Below are 20953 nucleotides of genomic sequence, written 5' to 3'. Positions count from 1 at the left end.
AAAAGAAAGAGAAGGAGCAGTTTCCTTCACCCATAAACATTTTCAACATAATTACCTACTGAAACTAAACAACGTATATTTTAAAAAAGCAATGACGAATGTCAGCAAATTAAACATAATGTCAAGCTTCTGCAGCAGAAGTGAAAGACTTTGAGATGACAATACCAATTTTGGGAGTCCGCCAGATTTGCAGACTGAGGTGAAAGAATAAAAGAAGTTTAAAACCAAACCAAGAGAAATCAAGTTTCATAATCGCTTAAAAAAAACTTTACTATTTGTTAAAAAAGAGTAGCATTTATATAATACCAGCATAACAAGCCATTATGTGCGTATAATAAAAGGCAAAAAATAACCCTAGTTACTGAGTGGCAATTCTGAACAAGAGTAAGAACAACTATTTTAAACTTAAAATAAGACTTAAATAAAAACATCTATTGCCCTTATAAATAATAAAGCAAACAGCAGAAGCAGCAAAATCAGTTATAATAATTACAATACTGTAACCACAGTTTTTAAATTAAAGGCACACACACGAGTTTGTTACAGCAATACATTAACAAATCTTACTTGTCTCACTCATGGAAATAATTCATTCGAAGGGAAAGGCTCTCATACAAACAGTGACCACGGTTTGACAATCAAAATGCTGTCTCTACAGCAGTGCAAGGAAAAGCCATGTTACGGAAGATCGAACAGCATGGACTAAGCACATGGTTCCCTGAGATCTCAAAATAAGCCTCCTCTTTCCAATGTCTCTCTTAAAATTGTTTATTTCAAATAGCTCACTGCAAAAATCTACACGTGTCAATCCGCTAACATCCATGCACAACGAGGGTTACATAGAACACATTTCTAAAGAATGAACGAAACACTTACTAAACCGACAGCAGAGCACATCCGCCCGCCAGACTATATTTTCTGCAGGCGAGGGTGAGATCAATTTCCCAGAATTCTCTAAGCAGCGGGCCCCGTACTTGATTAACTCTTTAGGCAGAAGAGAAAAAGAAACAATGAAGGGGGGAGTACTACCGGAAAAGGAGAACTTTTTAAGCTAATAAATCAAGGAAATAAGAAATAGAAAATTGAAAGTGACTTTAGAATAGCAGTAACAGATCCCATATCTCATGTCTATCTCTGCCTGAAGCTAGGGCTTGTACAGTCTTTTATTTACAGCAGCCTCTTTAACACATGTTCTGAACAGGATAGATGTGCCCATGGGGAGGCCCATTGACTTTGTAGGGGGCTCTTCATGACTGCAAAGGTCTGCGTACTTAGATCTGATTGCATTAGCCGGGTGCAAGTGTATGAAAAATCTCCGAACAGAAAGGCCTGGGCCCCATCCTTGCTGCACTTAAAAATAGATAGGATAAACTCCAGAAAATGTAAAACAATTTTTAACTACAGGGTTATGGACTTCAGATAATATTCTTTTTCATCTCCTATATTACTTGATTCTATGATGGAGAAAATATAATATAAAACCGGAGTATATTTTTCAGTTACCAGTCTGCAGTAACATATTTACAGTACTGCATCTAACATGTAATAACCACATTGTCATCAAAAGGTCTCCAGGGTGACAACAAATAGCAACAACTGTTTTGCCGCCAACCAGGCATAGGTGGGGGCTTGAAACTCTCATATTCGGGGTCTTTCTTAAAGGCATGTATAACATTTACTGTACTTTTGGTAAATTTAATATTTGAAAAGTTAACTTTCTCACCCTGGATTGGAGCATCATCAAGTCATTAACGGGGCTAGTTTCTCTCACCGACCAAATAACAATGGAAGGTGTAAGGCTGCATCAGTGGAACACTAAAATATGGGTGGGAGAAAGTGGTTTGTGGATGACAGGGTGCTACAGCAGCAGCCGGTCATAACGCAGATGATCCGCACGCAGTGCTATTCCAGCAAAGTATTTCCCAATCTAGCCATCGTCTGGCTCGCAGACCCCGGCCGAGAATGCCTTTCCGGTGGGAGGTTATTTATCTGTCTGAGTTTAAAGCTGAGCTCGGTGCCCTCGACAAACCTGCGGACGCAGATCAGCCCAAGGCTTCCCAGGAGCCGGGGTGCCCCTCACAGGGTCCCTCTGTAAACACGCGCTGGCCGGTGCGTGACTCTGCACAGTGAGTGAGTGTGTGTGCGCGCGCGTGTCTGTGCAGGCGCCGCACCCCGGCGGCAGCGCTCCCCGCCGCTTCTCGCGCACTGTGGCAGGCGCAGCGGCGCTGGCTCAGCCCCATGGAGAAGCTCCCGCTGGCTGCGGCGGGCCCCGGCCCGGCCCCAGGCGGCAGCGACAGTCTCGGGCTCCAGGCGCTCGTGGCCCCGGATCCCCAGCCTGCGCGGAGGTGAGTGGCGCCGACCATCGGGTCCCCAGCCGGCGGGCGGCAGGGCGGGCGACCGAACCCCGGTGGGCAGCTACAGGCGAACGCGATCCTCAGGCAGCCCCCGGCCGTGTGGGGCCCCATTTACTCGCCCGAGGGGAGCAGTGGGGGCTGAGTTTCAGCCCGTGGGGGGAGGGGCAGCGCGCGCGGCGCCCAGTATTGGGGGGGGGGGGCATGTCTCGGTGTAACAACATGGCTGCCGGGGCCCATCCTCTTCCCTAGGCCTGGGGGGGAGGGGACAGTTCAGGGAGCCCCCTCCCCCCACCAGAGAGACGCTGTGCTCTATGGTTCCCCTTGGGGACAGAGCGACTAACTGACGTTCCCGTCATGCCTCTGGTTCCACAGAGGGAGACCAATGGCGAGAGGGCATAAAGGGAACGCGTCGGCGTGGGGGTTGGCCTGGGGCTTCTTGCCGTGGTGCATTGTGGGGTAGTGGCGGACCCGCGTTGCAGATGGAGGGGGACTCGGGGGAGCCGAGCCGTGGGGCTGTCATGGCGACTAACATCGAGCAGATCTTTCGGTCCTTTGTGGTCAGCAAGTTCCGGGAGATCCAGGAGCAGCAGGAACAGCAGCAGCTGGGCGGGTAACGAGCCGGCTGGGGCCTGCGCGGGAGCCTAGGGCGAGCGGAGTCGGGGCGGGGGTGGGGCGAGGGCTCTAGGAGCAGTTGGGGGCGGGGGGGGGCATCGGGGTTGCGGGGAGGGATAACGAAGGGGGGTGGGGGGAGGGGCGGCCGTTGCGGATCACTGGAACATCCAGGGCCGGGCCCGGCGCTGAGTGGCGACATCCGGTTGTGGTGTGACCAGGCCGCTGGCCCTCCGGGGCGCTCCACTTCTACAGTGGGAATAACAAGTTTGGATGGGCTGATTCCGCAGCGCGCTCATGCGTCTCGCGGCAGCACGTGCACCCGGGTGTGTTTTCAGTCCGAAGGGGAGAGCTTGGCGGGGTGTTGCATTGTTTTTTTTGTTTGGGGGGGGGCGGGGGGCGGCCGGGGTAGAGAAACGGAATTTCTGTGTTGCGACGCGGACTGGGATGAAGTATATTTTCCTCCCTTTTGCGTGGTTCTAGTTGCTTTGTCTGAAAACGCAGTAAGTAAAAGAGGCCAAAAGATTAAGTGCAAGGCCTCTTCGGGAGGCTAACATGGTCTTTATGTGATTTAGCTGTAAGAAATGTGAATAAATTACCTTTTAAAAATAAAAATAAAAAAAACCTCGAAATTACTTTGAATTTTGTTAATATTTTTCTTGGTTAGTGGAAAGGTAGAAGGCCAGCAGAATGGTGAAACAATCCCAGCTGAGCAAGCAAACGCTTCAGATGACACAGTTACGGGTGCTGGGAGTCTTCAGAATGATCAGATAGTTCAAAAAATAGAGGAAGTACTGTCTGGGGCCCTTGATACACAGCTACAGTGTAAATCAGGTAAATGAAAATGCTTAAACATTGCATATATGTTTTTCTTCAAGGGGGACACCATCAAGATTAAATCTAGTCATTTTTTTAAAGCAAAAAAGTTTCCACTACTACTTTTGCAGTGCCCTTCCATGACCCTTTTTATGGTTTTATAACAGTTTGCAAAGGACTTTGTCTCCCTTCTCGTAGTGCTGATACACAAAATCGAGCCAACTGACAAACTTGGGTTCTGTACTCTGAAACTGATTATCTACATAGTGCTCTCAAACACACTAATTAAGAGAAAAGTAACTTGCTCCTGAATTTCTCATATTAATTAGTTTTATTTGTGTCAGTACAAGATAAAAAAAGCAGAATAACATTTTTTAATTGACGTGCCCCTTTAAAGATTACTTATGCAATAAGGCATGTAATAATTCATATGTCTCTTCAAGGCATTGTTGTACAGTTCTAACTCTGGCAAAACTCTTATTGAAATTGATTGAAGTTTTGTCTGACTAAGGTCTGTAGGATTACTTTTCATGTAATTTGTAAACTAAAAAATTGTATGGCCAGGTATATGAATCAGATAGCAAGGTCTGAAATAGTTATTTGCTGATAGTACTATTCGTGAATAACGTTCTTGTGACTGGAGAAAAAAGCATTCAGCTCTCAGGCACTCAGTTGCTTCAAATGTCATATATTAGATAAAATGCCTGTGTAGATTCTCTGATAACAGTAATCCAGGAGACATGAGTTCTGCAAGCATTGTCTACATTTGAGTTGTTCCAGTGATTTTAGAGGGTTATTCATGTGAGTAAAGTTACTGGCATATTTAAGAGGTGGCAGTAATGGGGTCCTACTTGATTACAAAAGTGTATTTTAATTGTTTTGTAATGTAAATGGGATGGCTGCTGTGCACTTGGTAAGTATCAATCCCAAGCCTTTTCACAGAAGGCACTGTAGCTTTGTGGCTCTTCTTTCATCTGAATAATCTTAAAGGCTATATTTGCAATTTTTTTCTGATAATGTTTCTTCTTTCCATAAAGTACTATAGATTGTCCTCATGGAGCGTTTTCAGAATTCTTCTTTGCGTTTGGTTTGGAACTGTTGTTCATCCAGTAGTGAGGAACAGTGGGGGTATTAGTGCAAACTGGCCACTTGTGTTTTTAAAACTTAATTCCTCTCAGAAGACAACAAATAACTTGGCAGTAAAAAGACTTGCAACCAGTATGCCCTTAATGCTCTTACCATATAGTGATAAATAGAAAACTACATTGGTGATTAGGGATTTATGGGGAAAAAATGGTGCAGAAGAGGTTGAAGGCTTTATATTATTAGTACTTTTCATGGCATTCAATGGAACAAGGATAGAAACAGGATGGTTTTGTTGAAATATCTACCTAATATAAGCTACAGTCATACAGGTTCTTGTGTATGTAAGGCTATATGCATGTTTTCATGATCAGGATCATATCTGTTTTACAGTATACCCATCACCATAGTATTGGAATGTTTATTTTTTATTTCAACTCTTTCATTCCAAGATCACTTTTTAAGTATTGTTTTGAGGATAGAATTAAATCACAGCCACATGATATAGTTTAGGGTTGCTGCACCATACAGTAAATTTTGTTCAATGCAATTATCTTTTTAAAGGAACCTTGTGGGCTAGTATTATAAGCAAAAACATTATTTTTAACATAATATATAATACTTTAGCACCCAAGCATTTACATATTTAGTTCACTTGAGTTTGGTTTCAGTGGCATTACTCCATGCATAGTTGAACACGTGTAATTTTTTGCAGGATCGAGGAATACGTGAACATCTTAAAGCCCACCTTGTGTCCCTTACTGCTTATAGTTTTTGCATATTTCTCAGTTTCTCTCAGATTGGGTAAAGAAAGCTGATGAATTCAATTTTATTTTTATTTTTTTATTAATTCTTTTTAGTGATGCACGTTTTCATGTACTAGCAAATGTTGTAGTGTCTGAGTTACAAATTTTTTAAAGATTTTTTTTTTTCCATTGGCATTAATAACCTTGGGACATTTTCTTTAAATATTGGTGACGGCTTTTTAAACATACACATTACATTGTGGCAAAACTTAACCTGTCGTTTTAAACAAAAATCTTAAGAGTTGTTTAAGAAGTAACGTAAAATTTTGTTGAAGTCTTTTTCTTGGATAATGGAAGTAGTACATTTTTCCTAGTTACATAATTTTGTAAGATGTTTAATTTTTCAGGTATGGTCATTGCTGCTTTCGATTCATTGTAAGTGTCACATTGTCTTAACAGTTTTACTTTTTGTTCTAAGTGTAGAGATGCTAGCAAAAAATTGGCAAGAGGCAGTCTGAACATTGGTTTAATTTTTTTTAAATCTAAATTTTTTGTTTTTGCCCAGACATTTTAAGCTTTTACTTAGAGGAAGAAGCGATTTGCAACATTGTTGGTTTAAGGTTGTGTATATTTTTATATTCACTTGTGCCCAAATAATGGTTTAAAATATTTTATTAGATTTTTATTTATAAAATCAGTTTTAAAGAAATATCTTTTTTTTTAAGGTCTAGAGGAAGATTCGGTGAAAAATAGATCTCCCTCTGCAAAAAGAGGTCCTACTGACACAGAAGATGAAATTCCAAGAAAAAAGGCGAAAAAGAACAAGAAACACAAGAGCAAGAAGAAGAAGAAGAAAAAGAAGAAGAAAAGAAAGAAAGAGAAAAAACATAAAAAGCAGCCAAAGGAGTCAAAGTTAAGTGCACACTATGGAGAACATGCAGATTTACAACCGACTTCTCATTTAATACCAGAAAAAATAGTCTCAAAATTGAGTTCACAGCATGGAGGACATGCAGATTCAGATCTTGTTGGTCACATGCAGCCAGAAAAACAGGACACAAAATTGAGTGCAGAGTGCATGGGGCATTCAATTAGAAAACTTGCAACTTGTTTGCTAACAGATTCTGAATCATCCCTGGAAAAACTTGGGAGTGAAAAAACAAACTTGGCCTTGACTGACGCACACAGAGCATTCAATTCAGAAACCAGCCAACTGGATACCCAGAAAGAAAATATCAGCACAATTATAATTCAAGAGCAAGTTAAACAATTGGAGAATAAGACTCATGAAAGTAAATACCATGTAGCTATTACTATGAATTCAAAGGATGGGTCTTCAGTTGTTAAAGAAGTTGAAAGTGCTACTTTGTCTACCAAAATAACTGAAGTTGCTGGTAAATCTGAAATTGAAAAGCGTTTGGAAACTATTCCAGCCTCTGAGATAACTGAAGAACTAAAACATTCAGAAGCTTCTTTGAAGTCGATGGGCATGATAGAGGTGAAGGGATTAGAAACAGCCCTGGAAACTGAGTCCGTAGCAAAAATTAAATGTTCAGAAGCAATTCTAAGATCTCTGACTGTGGCAACTTTAGAAGATTTGGGTGTCCCTCTAGAATCTGTGGCCAAGGAAGAAGTGAAAGCACCTTCAGAATCTGTGGCTGTGGCAAATGACTTGGTAGTAACTTCAGCATCTGTAGTTGTAATGGAGATGAAAGCTTTGGAAGAAACTCCAGAATCTTCTGTTGTGACAGATATGAAAGGTGTGGAAGCAACTCAAGAAACTGTGTGTGTATCAGAGGCAAAAAATTTGGAAGGAGGTCTAGAATTTGTGACTGTTACAGATGATTTGGTAACCGCTTCAAAATCTGTGGCCAAGGCAGAGGTGAATGGCTTGGAAGCAGTTCCAAAATCTGTGTCCATGGTGGAGGTGAAAGGTTCAGAGGCAGCCCTAGAACTTGCGGCCATGCAGGAGGTGAAAGGTTCAGAAAGAACTCTAGAATCTGATACCTTTGGGAAAGGTTCAGAAACAACACTAGAACCAGTTGCTAACAAAGAGGGTTTGGAAGAATCCCTAACACCCATGGTGGAGGTGAAAGATTTGAAAGTAACACCAGAATCTCTTCACATAGAGGTGAAGGGCACAGAAGGAGCTCTAGAATCTGTGGCAATAGATTTAGAAGCAACCTTCAAATCTGCTTCTTTGGCAGAGACTAAAAAAGGAGAAGCAGATTCACTGTCTTTGCAAATGGGAGGTGCAAAAGATCCAGAAGCATTCCTAGAACCTGTAGTTGTGGTAAAAGGTTCAGAAACAATCCTAGAACCTTTGCTGATGGCAGAGTTGAAAGATTTGGAAGGAACTCCTGAATCTCTGCACACACAGGGTGTGGGAGATTTGGAAACATCGTTAGAACCTATGGTCACGGCAACAGGTTTGAAAGTGACACCAGAATATGTATCCATGGAAAAAGGTACGGAAGTAACTCCATTTTCTATGCAAATGGAAGAAGTGCAAGATTTGGAAGGAGCCCTAAAAGAATCTGTGGCAGTGGTTAAAGGTTCGGAAACCTCCCCAGAACATGTGGCTTTGGCAGAAAAGAAATCAGCTTCATCAGACCTGCAAATGGAAGGTGAGAGAGATTCCGAAGGAGCCCAGTATTCTGTTACCCTCAGGGAATGTTCAACGGCAACCCAAGAACCAGTGCTAGAGGCAAAAGAGACAGACACAATTCTAGAATCTGCATCAGGAGTGAAACGTGCGGAACCAGCAGTGCTATCATGTCTGCAGATGGAAGCTGTGGAAGAGTCAGAAGGAGGTATAAAATCTTTGACTATGACAAAAGGTTTAAAATTAACTGTTGCTGTGGGGGACGGAAGAGGTTCAGAAGCTGCACTTCTGTCTCCGGAAATGGAGTGTGTGAAAAATTCAGAAGAAACTCTAGAATTTGAGGCTATGGCAGTAGGTTCAGAATCACTAGAACCTCTAGCCATGGAAGAAGCTAAAGCACCAGAAGCAGTTCTGTCCTTGCAAATGGAGAATGTGAAAAATTCAAAAGGAATATTAGAATACAAAGCAATGGCGAAAGATTTAGAGGCAACTCTAAAACCTGTGGCAGAGGTGAAAGATTCGGAAGCAATGCTGCAGTCTCTGCAATTGGAAGGTGTGAAAGAATTAAAAAGAAACCAAGAATCTTTGGTGGTGACAAGAGGTTCAGAAGCAGCCCTAAGGCCTGTGGCCACTGCAGAGGAGAAAGGTGCAGGAACAATTCCACTATCACCACAAACAGAAGGTGCGAAAGAATCAGGAAGGGTCCTCGAATCTGTGGCTCTGGTGAAGTTGAAGACTTCAGATGCAGCTTTTGAGTCCGTTGTTATGGTAGAGATGAAGGATTTAAAAAAGCCTATACTATCTGACTCTGAGATTGCAGGTCAGTTTAAAGATTTGGAAACAGTTCCTGAATTTCTGTGCATGGAGGGAGATTTGTCAGTAACTCCAGCATCTGTGACAACATCGGAAGTGAAAAACATAGAAGTAATTGGACAGTCTGAATCACTGGCAGAAGTGAAAGATTTGGAAACCACGTCACATTATGAGGCAGAGTCAAAGGATTCAGAAACAACTATGGAGTCTCATGTGGGGATGGAAGTGGAAGATTTGAAAACAGCTCCACAATCCCAAGTCATGATAGAAGTGACTGATTTGAAAACATCTTCGCATACTCAAGTGGAAATGATGAAAAGTTTGGAAATGACTACAAGGTCTGATGCCACTGTAAGGAAGGTGAAAGATTCTGAATCAACTCTGGAATCTAGGGCAGGAGTAGAGGTGAAAGAGCCAGAAGCCACACCAGAATCTGAGGCAATAGCAGACACAAAATATCCTAAAAACGTTTTAGAGTCTGAGACCAAGACAGATGTGGAACATTCAGAAGATACTCCAGAATCTTTACACTTGTCAGACTTGAAAGACTTTGAAAAAACTGTAGAACCTGAGGTAGTGGTGAAAGTGAAAGATTCTAAGACAGTACAGAAATCTGGAGAGATCCCTCTGGAGAAAGATTCTGAACCTAGTCAAGAATTACTGCACATAGTGGTGAAAGATTTGCAGTCAACTCTAGAACCTGAAACCTACATGACAATGAAAGAGTTTAAGGAAACTGTAGCATCCGAGGTGAGGGTGGTGAAAGATTTGGAAACAACTCTAAAATCTGAAGCAACTGTACAGGTAGAACACTCTAAAGATGCTCCAGAATCTTTGTATAAAGCAAAGGTAAAGGGCTCAGAAGCGGTTCCAGAATCTCTTTGTGCAGCAAAGGTGAAAGTTGCAGAATTAGCTCTAGAATTAGAGAGAGCGGCAAAGATGAAAGATTTGAAAGAAACCCTAAAATCGAGGGTCATGGTAGATGTGAAAGATGTGGCAACTGCATCAGTCTCTGCAATCAAGGTGAAGGTAAAAGATGTGGAAGGAATTCCAGAACATTGTCAACGAGAGGATCTGAATGTTTCGGAAGCATCTCCAGAATTTGGGAAAACTGTTCAGATAAAATATTCAGAAGTTGAGGCGTTGGCAGAAACAAAAGCTTCGGAAGAAACTCTGAAATCTTTGTATACTGCAGAAGTGGAAGATTTGAGAAGAATTACAGAATCTATGCCATTGGTAGAAGGGAAAGAATCAGAGTCTGTGTTGGATCTGAAATTTTTAGCAGCGTCTCTAAAGTCTGAGAAAACAGTGAAGGTGAAATCTTTGGAAGATGCACCAGAATCTTTGACAGTTGATAATGCACATTTGAAAGCAAGTCCAGAATCTCTACTGACTGCAGAGCTGAAAAATTTGGAAGCGGATCTAGTAGCTGAGGTTGCAGTGGATTTGAAGCATTTGGAAGAAACTTTGGGTGCTACACAGGTGAAATGTTCAGAAGCAGTTTTGAAATCTGTGGATATAGCTCAGGGAGAACATTTGGAAACAGTTCTAGAATGTCCAGCTACAGTTATAAATTTGGAAACAGTTTCAGAATCTCAGCACATTATGACAGTTCCAGAAATGCCTCAGTTTCCCAAGTTAAGAGTGGAGATGAAAGATTCTGTTGTAGCTCTAGAATCTGAGACTGCTGAGGAGGCTAATGACTTTCGAGCAACTGCAGAGTCTGTGGTCATGGGTGAGATGAAAGATTTGAAAGCAGTTCCAGATTCTCTTCACACAGTAAACACAAATTACTTGGAAGCAACTACAGAATTGATAGCAGTTGCAGAGGGGAAAGATTTAAAAAGGGCTCCTGAATCTGTGGCGGTGCCAGCAGAAGAGAAATATTTGGAAGTAGTTTCAGATTCTCTGCATGCTGTAGATGTAAAAGATTTGGAAACAGCTGCGGAATCTGTGGTACAGGTGAAAGATTTACAAGCAGCACCAGAATTGGCAGCAGCAGTAAAAGATTTGGAAGCAGCTTCAGACTATGTGGCGATGCTGGGAAAGGTGAGGGATTCAGAATTACTTCTAGATTCTCTGCATGTTGTAGATGCGAAAGATTCTGAAACAAGTCTGGAATCTGTAGTAGTGGCTTCAGAGGCAAAAGATTCAGAAACAGCTTCAGAATCTGTGGCACCGTCAGCAGAGTTAAAACATTCACAAACAAGTCCAGAATTCATAGAGGCAGCATCAGAGGCAAAAGATTTAGAAGCAGTTCCAGAATCTGTGGAGATGGCAGAGCTGAAGAATTTGAGAGCAGCTCCAGAATCTGTGGCAGCAGAGACGACAGATTTGGAAGAAGCAACACATATTTTAGGACCCATGGGTGTAAAAGATTCTGAAATCACTTCAAAATCTTTGGTGCAGTCTGAAGAGATTAAAGATTTGGAAGCAGTGCCAGATTTTGTGCACACAGTACATGTGAAAGAGCCTGAAACAAGTCCAGAACCTGTAATAGTGTGTTCAGAGACAAAAGATTCAGAAGCAACTCCAGACTCTATTGCGACAGCAGCAGAGCTGAAGTATTTAGAAGTTCCAGAATCAGTGGTGGTTGCAGAAGTGGAGAATTTGAGAGGGGCTTCAGGATCTGTGACAGCGACACATTTGGAAGCAGTGATAGATATTCTATGTCCTGTTGATGTAAAAGGTTCTGAAATTATTCCAGAATCTTTAGTAGAGGCTGAAGTGGTGAAAGATTTGGAAGCAGCTCCAGATTTTCTGCACACTCTAGATGTGAAAGATTCTGAAACAAGTCCAGAACCCTCGGTCATGGCTTCAGAGGCAAAAGATTCAGAAGCCACTCCAGAACATGTGACAGAAGCAGAGTTGAAATATTCAGAAACAAGTCAAGAACCTGTGTTGGTTACTGCAGAAATTAAAGAGTTAGAAACAATTTCGGAATCTTTGGCAGAGGTGAAGGATTTACAGGCTGCTGCAGAGCCTGTGATGGCAGTGGCAGACATGACAGATTTCATGAAAACATCTTCACAATCTTTGGCAGTGGTAGCAGCAAATGTGACAGATTTGGAAAGAGTGCCAGACTTTTTGTGCACTGTAGATACGAAAAATTCTGGAGCAACTAGAGACTCTGTGGTAATGGCTGAAGAAGTGAACGATTTGGAAGCAGCTCCAGATTTTCTTCGTACTATAGATGTGAAAGATTCTGAAAGAGTGCCACAATCTGTGGTAGTGGCTGCAGAGGTGACAAATTTGGAAGCAGCTCCAGAAGCTGTGGCAGCAGAGATGACCCATTTGAAACCAGCTCCAAATTTTCAGCACAATGTAGTTGTGCAAGAGTCTGAAACAATTCCACAGTCTGTGGTGGTGGTGGCAGAGAGAAAAGATTTAGAAATAAGTTCAGAATCTGTGATAGTGGCAGCAGCAACAGCAGAAGTGAAAGATGTGGAAGCAGCTCCAGAATCTGGAGCAACATTGCCAGATTTGCAATCTGTTGCAGTTTCTCTGGTAGTAGCACCAGAGAGAGATGAATTGGAAGCAGCTCGTAATTCTCTGCCTACTGTACATGTGAATGAGTCAGAAGCAGCTCCAAAACCTGTGGGTGCGGCTGCAGAAATGAAAGATTTGGAGGCAATGCCAAAATCTGTGTTGGCAACGGCACAGGAAAAAAATGTGGAAGCATCTCCAGGTTCTCTGTATGCAGTTTATGTTAAAGATTCAGAAACAATTAAAAAATCTGAGGCAGTGACAGCAGAGGTGAAAGATTCAGAAGCAGCTGCCAAATCTCTGGCAATAATGGCAGAGGTGAAGGATTTGGAAGCTGTTCCATATTCTCTGGTGACAGTGCCAGAGGTAGAAGATTTGGAAGCAGATTGTGTTTCTCTGCATACTTTAGACATGAATGATTCAGAAACTGATTTAGGATTTGTGGTGTCTACAGTAGAGCTGAAAGATTTGGATGCACCTCTACTTTCTCTATGTGCAGAGTATGTTAAGGAGGCAGAAATGCAAGAATCTTTGGCACTGAGAGCAGAGGTAAATGATTTAGAAGCAACTCCAGCAATTGCGGCAGCCCTGGCTTCAGCACAAGATCGGGCAACGGCTCCAAGATCAGCATTGCAAAATTTGGGTAAGGCTCCAGAGTCAGTGATGGCCTTGGTGGCAGATTTGGAAGCTGCGCTAGGGTCTGCGTCAAAAGTAAAGGAGAGTGCTGAAGATCTTTTAAAAGAAAAGAGAGGATATGAAAAAACTAACAAGAGTAGTGATAAAAATAAACAAGATTCAAAGAAATTAAAAAGGAGTAAATCTAAATCTCTTTCGCGGTCCAGAAAACGGAAAAAAAAGTCCAGATCACGTTCTGTCTCTAAACATTTGAAATCTAAAAGAGCAAGGTCTAGGAGTAGAAACTACTCAGATTCCAGAAAGAAACATTCCACGTCTTATGACAAATCTAGATCCAGATCCGTTGACAGAAGAGGGGGCAGAGACTCTTCGTGGAGATCTAGACGCAGGCGCTCCAGGTCCTCTGATGGTCTTAAGTCAAGATCAAGGTCCATTGACAAAAGGGAAGGCAAAGACTCTTCCTGGAGGTCCAGACGCAGGCGCTCCAGGTCCTCTGATTTTTTCAAGTCTAGATCTCGGTCTGTTGAAAAAAGAGAGCGTAAAGATTCTTCACGGAGATCTAGACGTAGACGCTCTAAGTCCTTTGATCGTCTCAAGTCTAGATCCCGATCTGTTGAAAATAGAGACCGTAAAGATTCTTCACGGAGGTCGAGACGCAGACGCTCCAAGTCCTTTGATTTTCTCAAGTCTAGATCCAGATCCAGGTCTGTTGAAAAAAGAAGTGGCAAAGACTCTTCATGGAGGTCCAGGCGCAGATACTCTAATTCATCTGATCGTCTCAGGTCTAGATCCAGATCTGTTGAAAAAAGAAGGGGCAGAGATTCTTCACGGAGGTCTAGACGCAGGCGCTCCAAGTCATCTGATTTTCTTAAGTCTAGGTCTAGATCTTTTGAAAAAAGAAGAGGCAGAGATTCTTCACGGCGGTCTAGACGCAGACGTTCCAAGTCATCTGATCGTTTCAAGTCCAAATCCAGATCCAGATCATTTGAAAAAAGAAGTGGCAAAGACTCTTCATGGAGGTCTAGACGCAGACGCTCCAAGTCTTCTGATCGTCTTAAGTCAAGGTCCAGATCCAGATCTTTTGAAAGACGAGGTGGCAATGAATCTTCCTGGAGGTCTAGATGGAGACGCTCCAAGTCCTCTGATCGTCTCAAATCAACGTCTAGATCCAGATCCAGATCTGTTGAAAAAAGAAGTGGTAAAGAATCTTCCTGGAGATCTAGACGCAAACGCTCTAAGTCCTCTGATCGTCTCAAGTCAAGGTCCAGATCTGTTGAAAAGAGAGGTGGCAGAGAATCTTCACGAAGGTCTAAACGTAGACGTTCAAAGTCCTCTGATCGTCGAAAATCTAGATCCAAATCTGTTGAAAAGAGAAGAGACAGAGACTCTTCACGGAGGTCTAAACGTAGACGCTCCAAGTCCACTGACCATCGCAAGTCTAGATCCAAATCTATTGAAAAAATAGATAGTAAACGGTCTTCACAGAGGTCTAAACATAGACGTTCTAAGTCCTCTGATCGCCTCAAATCTAGGTCTAAATCTTTTGAAAAAAGAGAGAGCAAGGGATCTTCACGGCGATCTAGAAGTAAACGCTCAAAGTCTCCTGACCGTCATAAGTCCCGATCCAAATCTGTTGAAAAAGTAGATGCTCAGTGTCCTTCACATAAGTTGCGAAGCAGCCGCTCCAAGTCTTCTGAACGTCACAAGATTGGATCAAAATTTATTGCAGAAGTAGAGGCTCAGTATCCTTCACAGAAGTCTCGAAGCAGCCGCTCCAAGTCTTCTGAACGTCACAAGACAGAATCAAAATCTGTTGCAGAAGCAGAGGTTCAGGAGCTTTCACACAGGCCTCGAAGCAGCCCCTCTAGGTCTTCTGAGCACCACAGGTCTAGATCTAAATCTGTTGAAAAAGCAGAGGTTCAAGAGCCGTCACAGAGATCTCAAAGCAGCTGTTACAAGTCTTCGGAACATCAGAAGACTGGACCAGAATCTGTTGCAGAACAAGTGCCTCCGGAGTCTACACAGAGGTCTCAAAGCAGCTGCTCCAAATTTCCTGAACATCAAAAATCTAGATCCAAATCAGTTGAAGAAATGGAGGTTCAGGAGCTTTCACAGACATTGCAAAGCAGCTGCCCTAAGTCTCCCGAACATCAAAAATCTAGATCCAAAACTTTTGAGGAAATAGCCATTCAGCGCTCCTCACAAAGGTCCCAAGATAACCGTTCCAAGTCCTTGGAATGTCACAGGTCCAGATCCAAATCTGTTACAGACATAGAGGTTTGGGAGTGGTCACAGAAGTCTCGAAACAGCCGCTCCAAGTCCGTGGAATGTCAAATGTCTACATTCAAATTTGCTAAAAAAGTAGAAGGCAAAGATTTTTCACAGATGTCTCGGTTCAAATCTGTTGAAGAAATAGACACACAGGAGCCTTCACAGAGGTCTCAAAGTAGCCGCTCCCCATCTTCTGAATGTCACAAGTCCAGATCCAAATCCGTTGAAAAAGTAGAGGCTCAAGAACCTTCACAGAAGTGTCAAAGCAGCCGCTCCAGGTCTTCTGAACATCACAGGTCGAGATCCAAATCTGTTGAAGTAGAGGTTGAGGAGTCTTCACAGAGGTCTCAACGTAGCCTCTCCAAGTCTTCTGAACATTGCAGGTCCAGCTCTGTTGAAAAAGTAGAGGATCAAGAACCTTCACAGAGGTCTCGAAGCAGCCGTTCCAGGTCTTCTGAACATCAAAGGTCCAGATCCAAATCTGTTGAAGTAGAGGTTGAGGAGTCTTCACAGAGGTCTCAATGTAGCCTCTCCAAGTCTTCTGAACGTTACAGGTCCGGCTCTGTTGAAAAAGTAGAGGATCAAGAACCTTCACAGAGGTCTCGAAGCAGCCGTTCCAGGTCTTCTGAACATCAAAGGTCCAGATCCAAATCTGTTGAAGTAGAGGTTGAGGAGTCTTCACAGAGGTCTCAATGTAGCCTCTCCAAGTCTTCTGAACGTTACAGGTCCAGCTCTGTTGAAAAAGTAGAGGATCAAGAACCTTCACAGAGGTCTCGAAGCAGCCGTTCCAGGTCTTCTGAACATCAAAGGTCCAGATCAAAATCTGTTGAAGTAGAGGTTGAGGAGTCTTTACAGAGGTCTCGACGTAGCCGCTCTAAGTCTTCTGAACATCACAGGTCCAGGTTTATTGAAAAAGTAGAGACTCAAGAACCGTCACAGAGGTCTCAAAGAAGCCGCTCCAGGTCTTCTGAACATCACAGGTCTAGATCCAAATCTGTTGAAATGGAGGTAGAGCAGTTTTCACAGAGGTCTCGTAGCCGCTCCAGGTCTTCTGAACATCGCAGGTCCAGATCCAAATCTGTTGAAGTAGAGGTTGAGGAGTCTTCACAGAGGTCTCAGTGTAGTTGCTCTAAGTCTTCTGAATGTCACGCGTCCAGATATGTTGAAAAAGGAGAGGTTCAGGAGCCTTCACAGAGGTCTCGAAGCAGCCGCTCCAGGTCTTCTGAACGTCACGTGTCCAGATCTGTTGAAAAAGGAGAGGCTCAAGAGCCTTCCCAGAGGTCTCGAAGCAGCCGCTCCAGGTCTTCTGAGCATCACAGGTCCAGATCCAAATCTGTTGAGGTTGAGGAGTCTTCACAGAAGTCTCGACGTAGTCGCTCCAAGTCTTCTGAACATCACAGGTCCAGGTCTGTTGAAAAATTAGAGGCTCAAGAGCCTTCACAGAGAACTCGAAGCAGCCGCTCCAGGTCTTCTGAACGTCACCAGTCCAGATCAAAATCTGTTGAAATAGAGGTTGAGGAGTCTTTACAGAGGTCTCGACGTAGCCGCTCCAGATCTTCTGAACATCGCAGGTCCAGATCCAAATCTGTTGAAGTAGAGATTGAGGATTCTTCACAGAGGTCTTGGCATAGTCATTCTATGTCTTCTGAACATCACCGGTCCAGATCTGTTGAAAAAGTAAAGGCTCAAGAGCCTTCACAGAGGTCTCGAAGCAGCCGCTCCAGGTCTTCTGAACGTCACCAGTCCAGATCCAAATCTGTTGAAATGGAGATTGAGGAGTATTCGCAGAGGTCTCGACGTAGCCGCTCCAAGTCTTCTGAACATCACAGGTCCCGATCCAGATCTGTTGAAATGGAGATTGAGGCGTTTTCACCGAGGTCTCGACGTAGTCGCTCTAAGTCTTCTGAGCATCACAGGTCTAGGTCTGTTGAAAAAGTAGAGGCTCAAGAACCTTCACAGAGGTCTCGAAGCAGCTGCTCCAGGTCTTCTGAACATCGCAGGTCCCGATCCAAATCTGTTGAAAAGGTAGAGGCTCAAGAACCTTCACAGAGGTCGCGAAGCAGCCGCTCCAGGTCTTCTGAACATCGCAGGTCCCGATCCAAATCTGTTGAAAAGGTAGAGGCTCAAGAGTCTTCACAGAAGTTGCGAAGCAGCCGCTCCAGGTCTTCTGAACATCGCAGGTCCCGATCCAAATCTGTTGAAAAGGTAGAGGCTCAAGAACCTTCACAGAGGTCGCGAAGCAGCCGCTCCAGGTCTTCTGAACATCGCAGGTCCCGATCCAAATCTGTTGAAAAGGTAGAGGCTCAAGAGTCTTCACAGAAGTTGCGAAGCAGCCGCTCCAGGTCTTCTGAACATCGCAGGTCCCGATCCAAATCTGTTGAAAAGGTAGAGGCTCAAGAGTCTTCACAGAAGTTGCGAAGCAGCCGCTCCAGGTCTTCTGAACATCGCAGGTCCAGATCCAAATCTGTTGAAAACGTAGAGGCTCAAGAGCCTTTACAGAGGTCTCGAAGCAGCCGCTCCAGGTCTTCTGAACATCGCAGGTCCAGATCCAAATCTATTGAAAAGGTAGAGGCTCAAGAGTCTTCACAGAAGTTGCGAAGCAGCCGCTCCAGGTCTTCTGAACATCGCAGGTCCAGATCCAAATCTGTTGAAAAGGTAGAGGCTCAAGAGCCTTCACAGAGGTCGCGAAGCAGCCGCTCCAGGTCTTCTGAACATCGCAGGTCCAGATCCAAATCTGTTGAAAAGGTAGAGGCTCAAGAGCCTTCACAGAGGTCGCGAAGCAGCCGCTCCAGGTCTTCTGAACATCGCAGGTCCAGATCCAAATCTGTTGAAAAGGTAGAGGCTCAAGAGTCTTCACAGAGGTCGCGAAGCAGCCGCTCCAGGTCTTCTGAACATTGCAGGTCCAGGTCCAAATCTGTTGAGAAGGTAGAGGCTCAAGAGCCTTCACAGAGGTCGCGAAGCAGCCGCTCCAGGTCTTCTGAACATCGCAGGTCCAGATCCAAATCTGTTGAAAAGGTAGAGGCTCAAGAGCCTTCACAGAGGTTGCGAAGCAGCCGCTCCAGGTCTTCTGAACATCGCAGGTCCAGATCCAAATCTGTTGAAGTAGAAGTTCAGGTGCTTTCGCAGAGCTCTGAAAATAGCTGTTCCAGGTCTTGTGGACATCATGAGTTCAGATCCAAGTCTGTTGGAAGGATGGATGTTCAGAAGCCTTCACAGAACTCTCGAAGCATCCGATCCAAGTCTTTGGAATGTCATAAGTTTAGATTTGTATCAGCTGAAAAAGTAGAAAGCAAAGATTCTTCACAGCAGTCTCAAAGTAGCCTCTCCAATTCTTCTGAATATCACAGGTCCAGATCCAAATCTGTTGAAGAAATGGAGGTTCAAGAACTTTCACGAAGATCCCGAAGTAGCCGTTCCAGGTCCTTGGAACGTCAAAGGTCGAGATCCCAATCTGTTGAAAAAGTAGAAAGCAAAGATTCTTCACAACGGTCTCGAAGTAGCCGTTCCCAATCTTCTGAATGTCACAAGTCCAGATCAAAGTCTGTTGAAGAAATGGAGGAACAAGAGCTGTCAAAAAGATCCCGAAGCAGCCGTTCCAAGTCTCCTGAACTTCAAAAGTCAAGATCCATATCTGCTGAAAAATTACGAGGCAAAGATTCTTCTCAGAGGTCTCAAAGCAGCCGCTCCAAGTCTCGTGAACTTCACAAGTCAAGGTCCATATCTGTTGAAAAAATAGAGGGCAAACGTTCTTCACAGAGGTCTCGAAGTAGCCACTCTAAGTCTCCTGAACTTCGAAAGTCAAGATCCAAAGCGGCTGAAAAAGTAGATGGCAAAGTGTCTTCACAAAGATATAGAAGTAAACGCTCCAAGTCTTCTTCACGTCACAAGTCTAGGTCCAGGTCAATTGAAAAAGTAGAGAATAGAGAGTCTTTACAGAGGTCTAGAAGTAGGCGTTCCAAGTCTTCAGAGCTCAAATCACAAAAACATGATAGTGAGTCAAGGTCTCGTCGGAATCGGTCTCGGTCAGTAACACGTAAAAGACGCTCAAAATCGAAATCTAAGCACCGGTCTCGGACACGTTCCCTGTCACGTTCAAGACACAGGAGAAGGACTCGGTCAAGATCAGTGTCAAAAAGGAGGCGGTCTTTATCAAGAGAGAGACGCAGAAGGTCTCAGAGGAACAGATCAAGATCTACTGACAGAAGAAGAAGACGATCAGACTCGAGGGATCCCCGAATAGTGCTCAGGTTACGGTCCAGAAGTCGAACACCTATTCGGCGTAAACGGTCGAGATCAGTGGGAAGAAGACGAAGCTCTAGCAAATCACCTGTTCTACTGAGGAGATCAAGATCATCTGGGAGAAGAAGATGCTATAGCAGATCACCTGATCGTCAGAGACGTTCCAGATCATCTGATAAGTTTTCAAGATCACCTAAACGTCTTACAGACTTGGGTAAGTAATGTCCTTATCAGTCATTTTCATGGGTATATAATGTTGATCTACATAAACTTTCTCATCTGTGTTGAAGGTGATATAGTGAAAACTTAACATTCATCAGGAATCTCTTAAGGCGTTTCAAGCAGTTACTTAATTTTAATAAAACTTGATGATGATGAGTATGTACTAATAAGAGATTCAAGTGTGTAGCTGGATTGAAAATACAAGAGAAAAATGTGAAGGATCTGGCAAGTCATTCCACTTAGGCAGATCCCTGCACTCGCGATGAATACTTTGCTGTTATGAGTCTCTGCAGGTATGGCTGGATTTGTCCACACATTGTAACTGCAGGATCTAGGCCTTAATGTTCTTAAGATACAGCGATTCACCTGTTCAGTTTTTTCGAAGAGGATGTAGAATATTATTTTTAAAAATGGAAAACAGATTATACATGTGAATCTTCTTGCAGTCAGCATGTTTGTTTCCCAGTCATATTAATTCTCTGACTTAATTTCTAGTTTTTCTGTTGCTGTTGAAAACTACCATAGATTTCTGAGATACGTGTATTAGAGTTGCGCGTATCTCAGGTTAACCTGACTCTTGAGTGGTGGGGAAACTGACTACCACTGCTGTGCTGGTCAGGTTCCCAGTTCCTGCCAGGGGATGCAGCTGATTTGGCTGCCATCACTGGCAGGAGATGTTTCCTTGCTCCTGTCAGTGGTGGCACTGAGATGCTGCTACTGGCAGGAGCAGCTACCACCACTGACAGAAGCGGAGAAACTGCTCTTGTCAGAGGCAGCAGCCTGACTCTCTGCCCCTGAAAGGAGCAGTTTCCCTGCTCTGATCAGGAGCAGCGAGTGTCAAGCTGTTGCTGAAGACAAAAACTGCTCCTGTCAGAGGCTGCGAGAGTCAGGCTGCCATCCGGACGAGTGGTTTCCCTGCTCTTGTCAGAGGCAACAAGAGTCAGGCTACCGCTCAGTTTTCTGGCTCCCCCGAACTGAAGAAATTTTGACTTATTCAGCCACTGCACAAGTCAAAGCCTACTGTACTTCCTACTTTGTAGGAAAACAGGCATGCCTGAGCAAATAGTTTAGTT

General features: G+C 43.8%; 2 protein-coding genes across 16 annotated transcripts in view; one reads left to right on the top strand and one right to left on the bottom strand.

The window, feature by feature from the left end:
- The window catches only part of GART (phosphoribosylglycinamide formyltransferase, phosphoribosylglycinamide synthetase, phosphoribosylaminoimidazole synthetase), a 70069-nt gene extending 68222 nt beyond the window's left edge, over positions 1 to 1847 (bottom strand). The window contains exons 1-2 of one of the 3 annotated variants that reach the window (XM_074996726.1): positions 1724 to 1847; positions 877 to 984 (exon numbers count right to left, since the gene is read on the bottom strand). The gene's annotated coding sequence lies outside the window, so the exon portion shown is untranslated. The remainder of the gene's footprint in view (positions 1 to 876; positions 985 to 1723) is intronic. The other 2 variants (XM_074996708.1, XM_074996717.1) reach the window with 2 other exon arrangements.
- Positions 1848 to 1936: 89 nt separating this feature from the next.
- Positions 1937 to 20953, top strand: part of SON (SON DNA and RNA binding protein) — a 61235-nt gene continuing 42218 nt past the window's right edge. For 10 of the 13 annotated variants that reach the window (XR_012645906.1, XR_012645916.1, XM_074996625.1 and 7 more), the window contains exons 1-4: positions 1937 to 2345; positions 2917 to 2964; positions 3631 to 3797; positions 6334 to 19872. Coding sequence is in view for 11 of the 13 variants with exons in the window: in XM_074996625.1 (XP_074852726.1) it covers positions 2239 to 2345; positions 2917 to 2964; positions 3631 to 3797; positions 6334 to 19872 (13861 nt within the window). In the remaining 2 variants the exon portion in view is untranslated. Of the gene's footprint in view, positions 2346 to 2802; positions 2965 to 3630; positions 3798 to 6333; positions 19873 to 20953 lie in introns of those variants that run through there. The other 3 variants (XM_074996595.1, XM_074996617.1, XM_074996603.1) reach the window with 3 other exon arrangements.

Source organism: Carettochelys insculpta, chromosome 1 (assembly GCF_033958435.1).
Source record: "Carettochelys insculpta isolate YL-2023 chromosome 1, ASM3395843v1, whole genome shotgun sequence".
In the NCBI taxonomy this organism is placed as follows: domain Eukaryota; kingdom Metazoa; phylum Chordata; order Testudines; family Carettochelyidae; genus Carettochelys; species Carettochelys insculpta.
The sequence above is the reverse complement of the archived record's forward strand: the minus strand, read 5'-3'. Positions and strand labels throughout refer to the sequence as shown.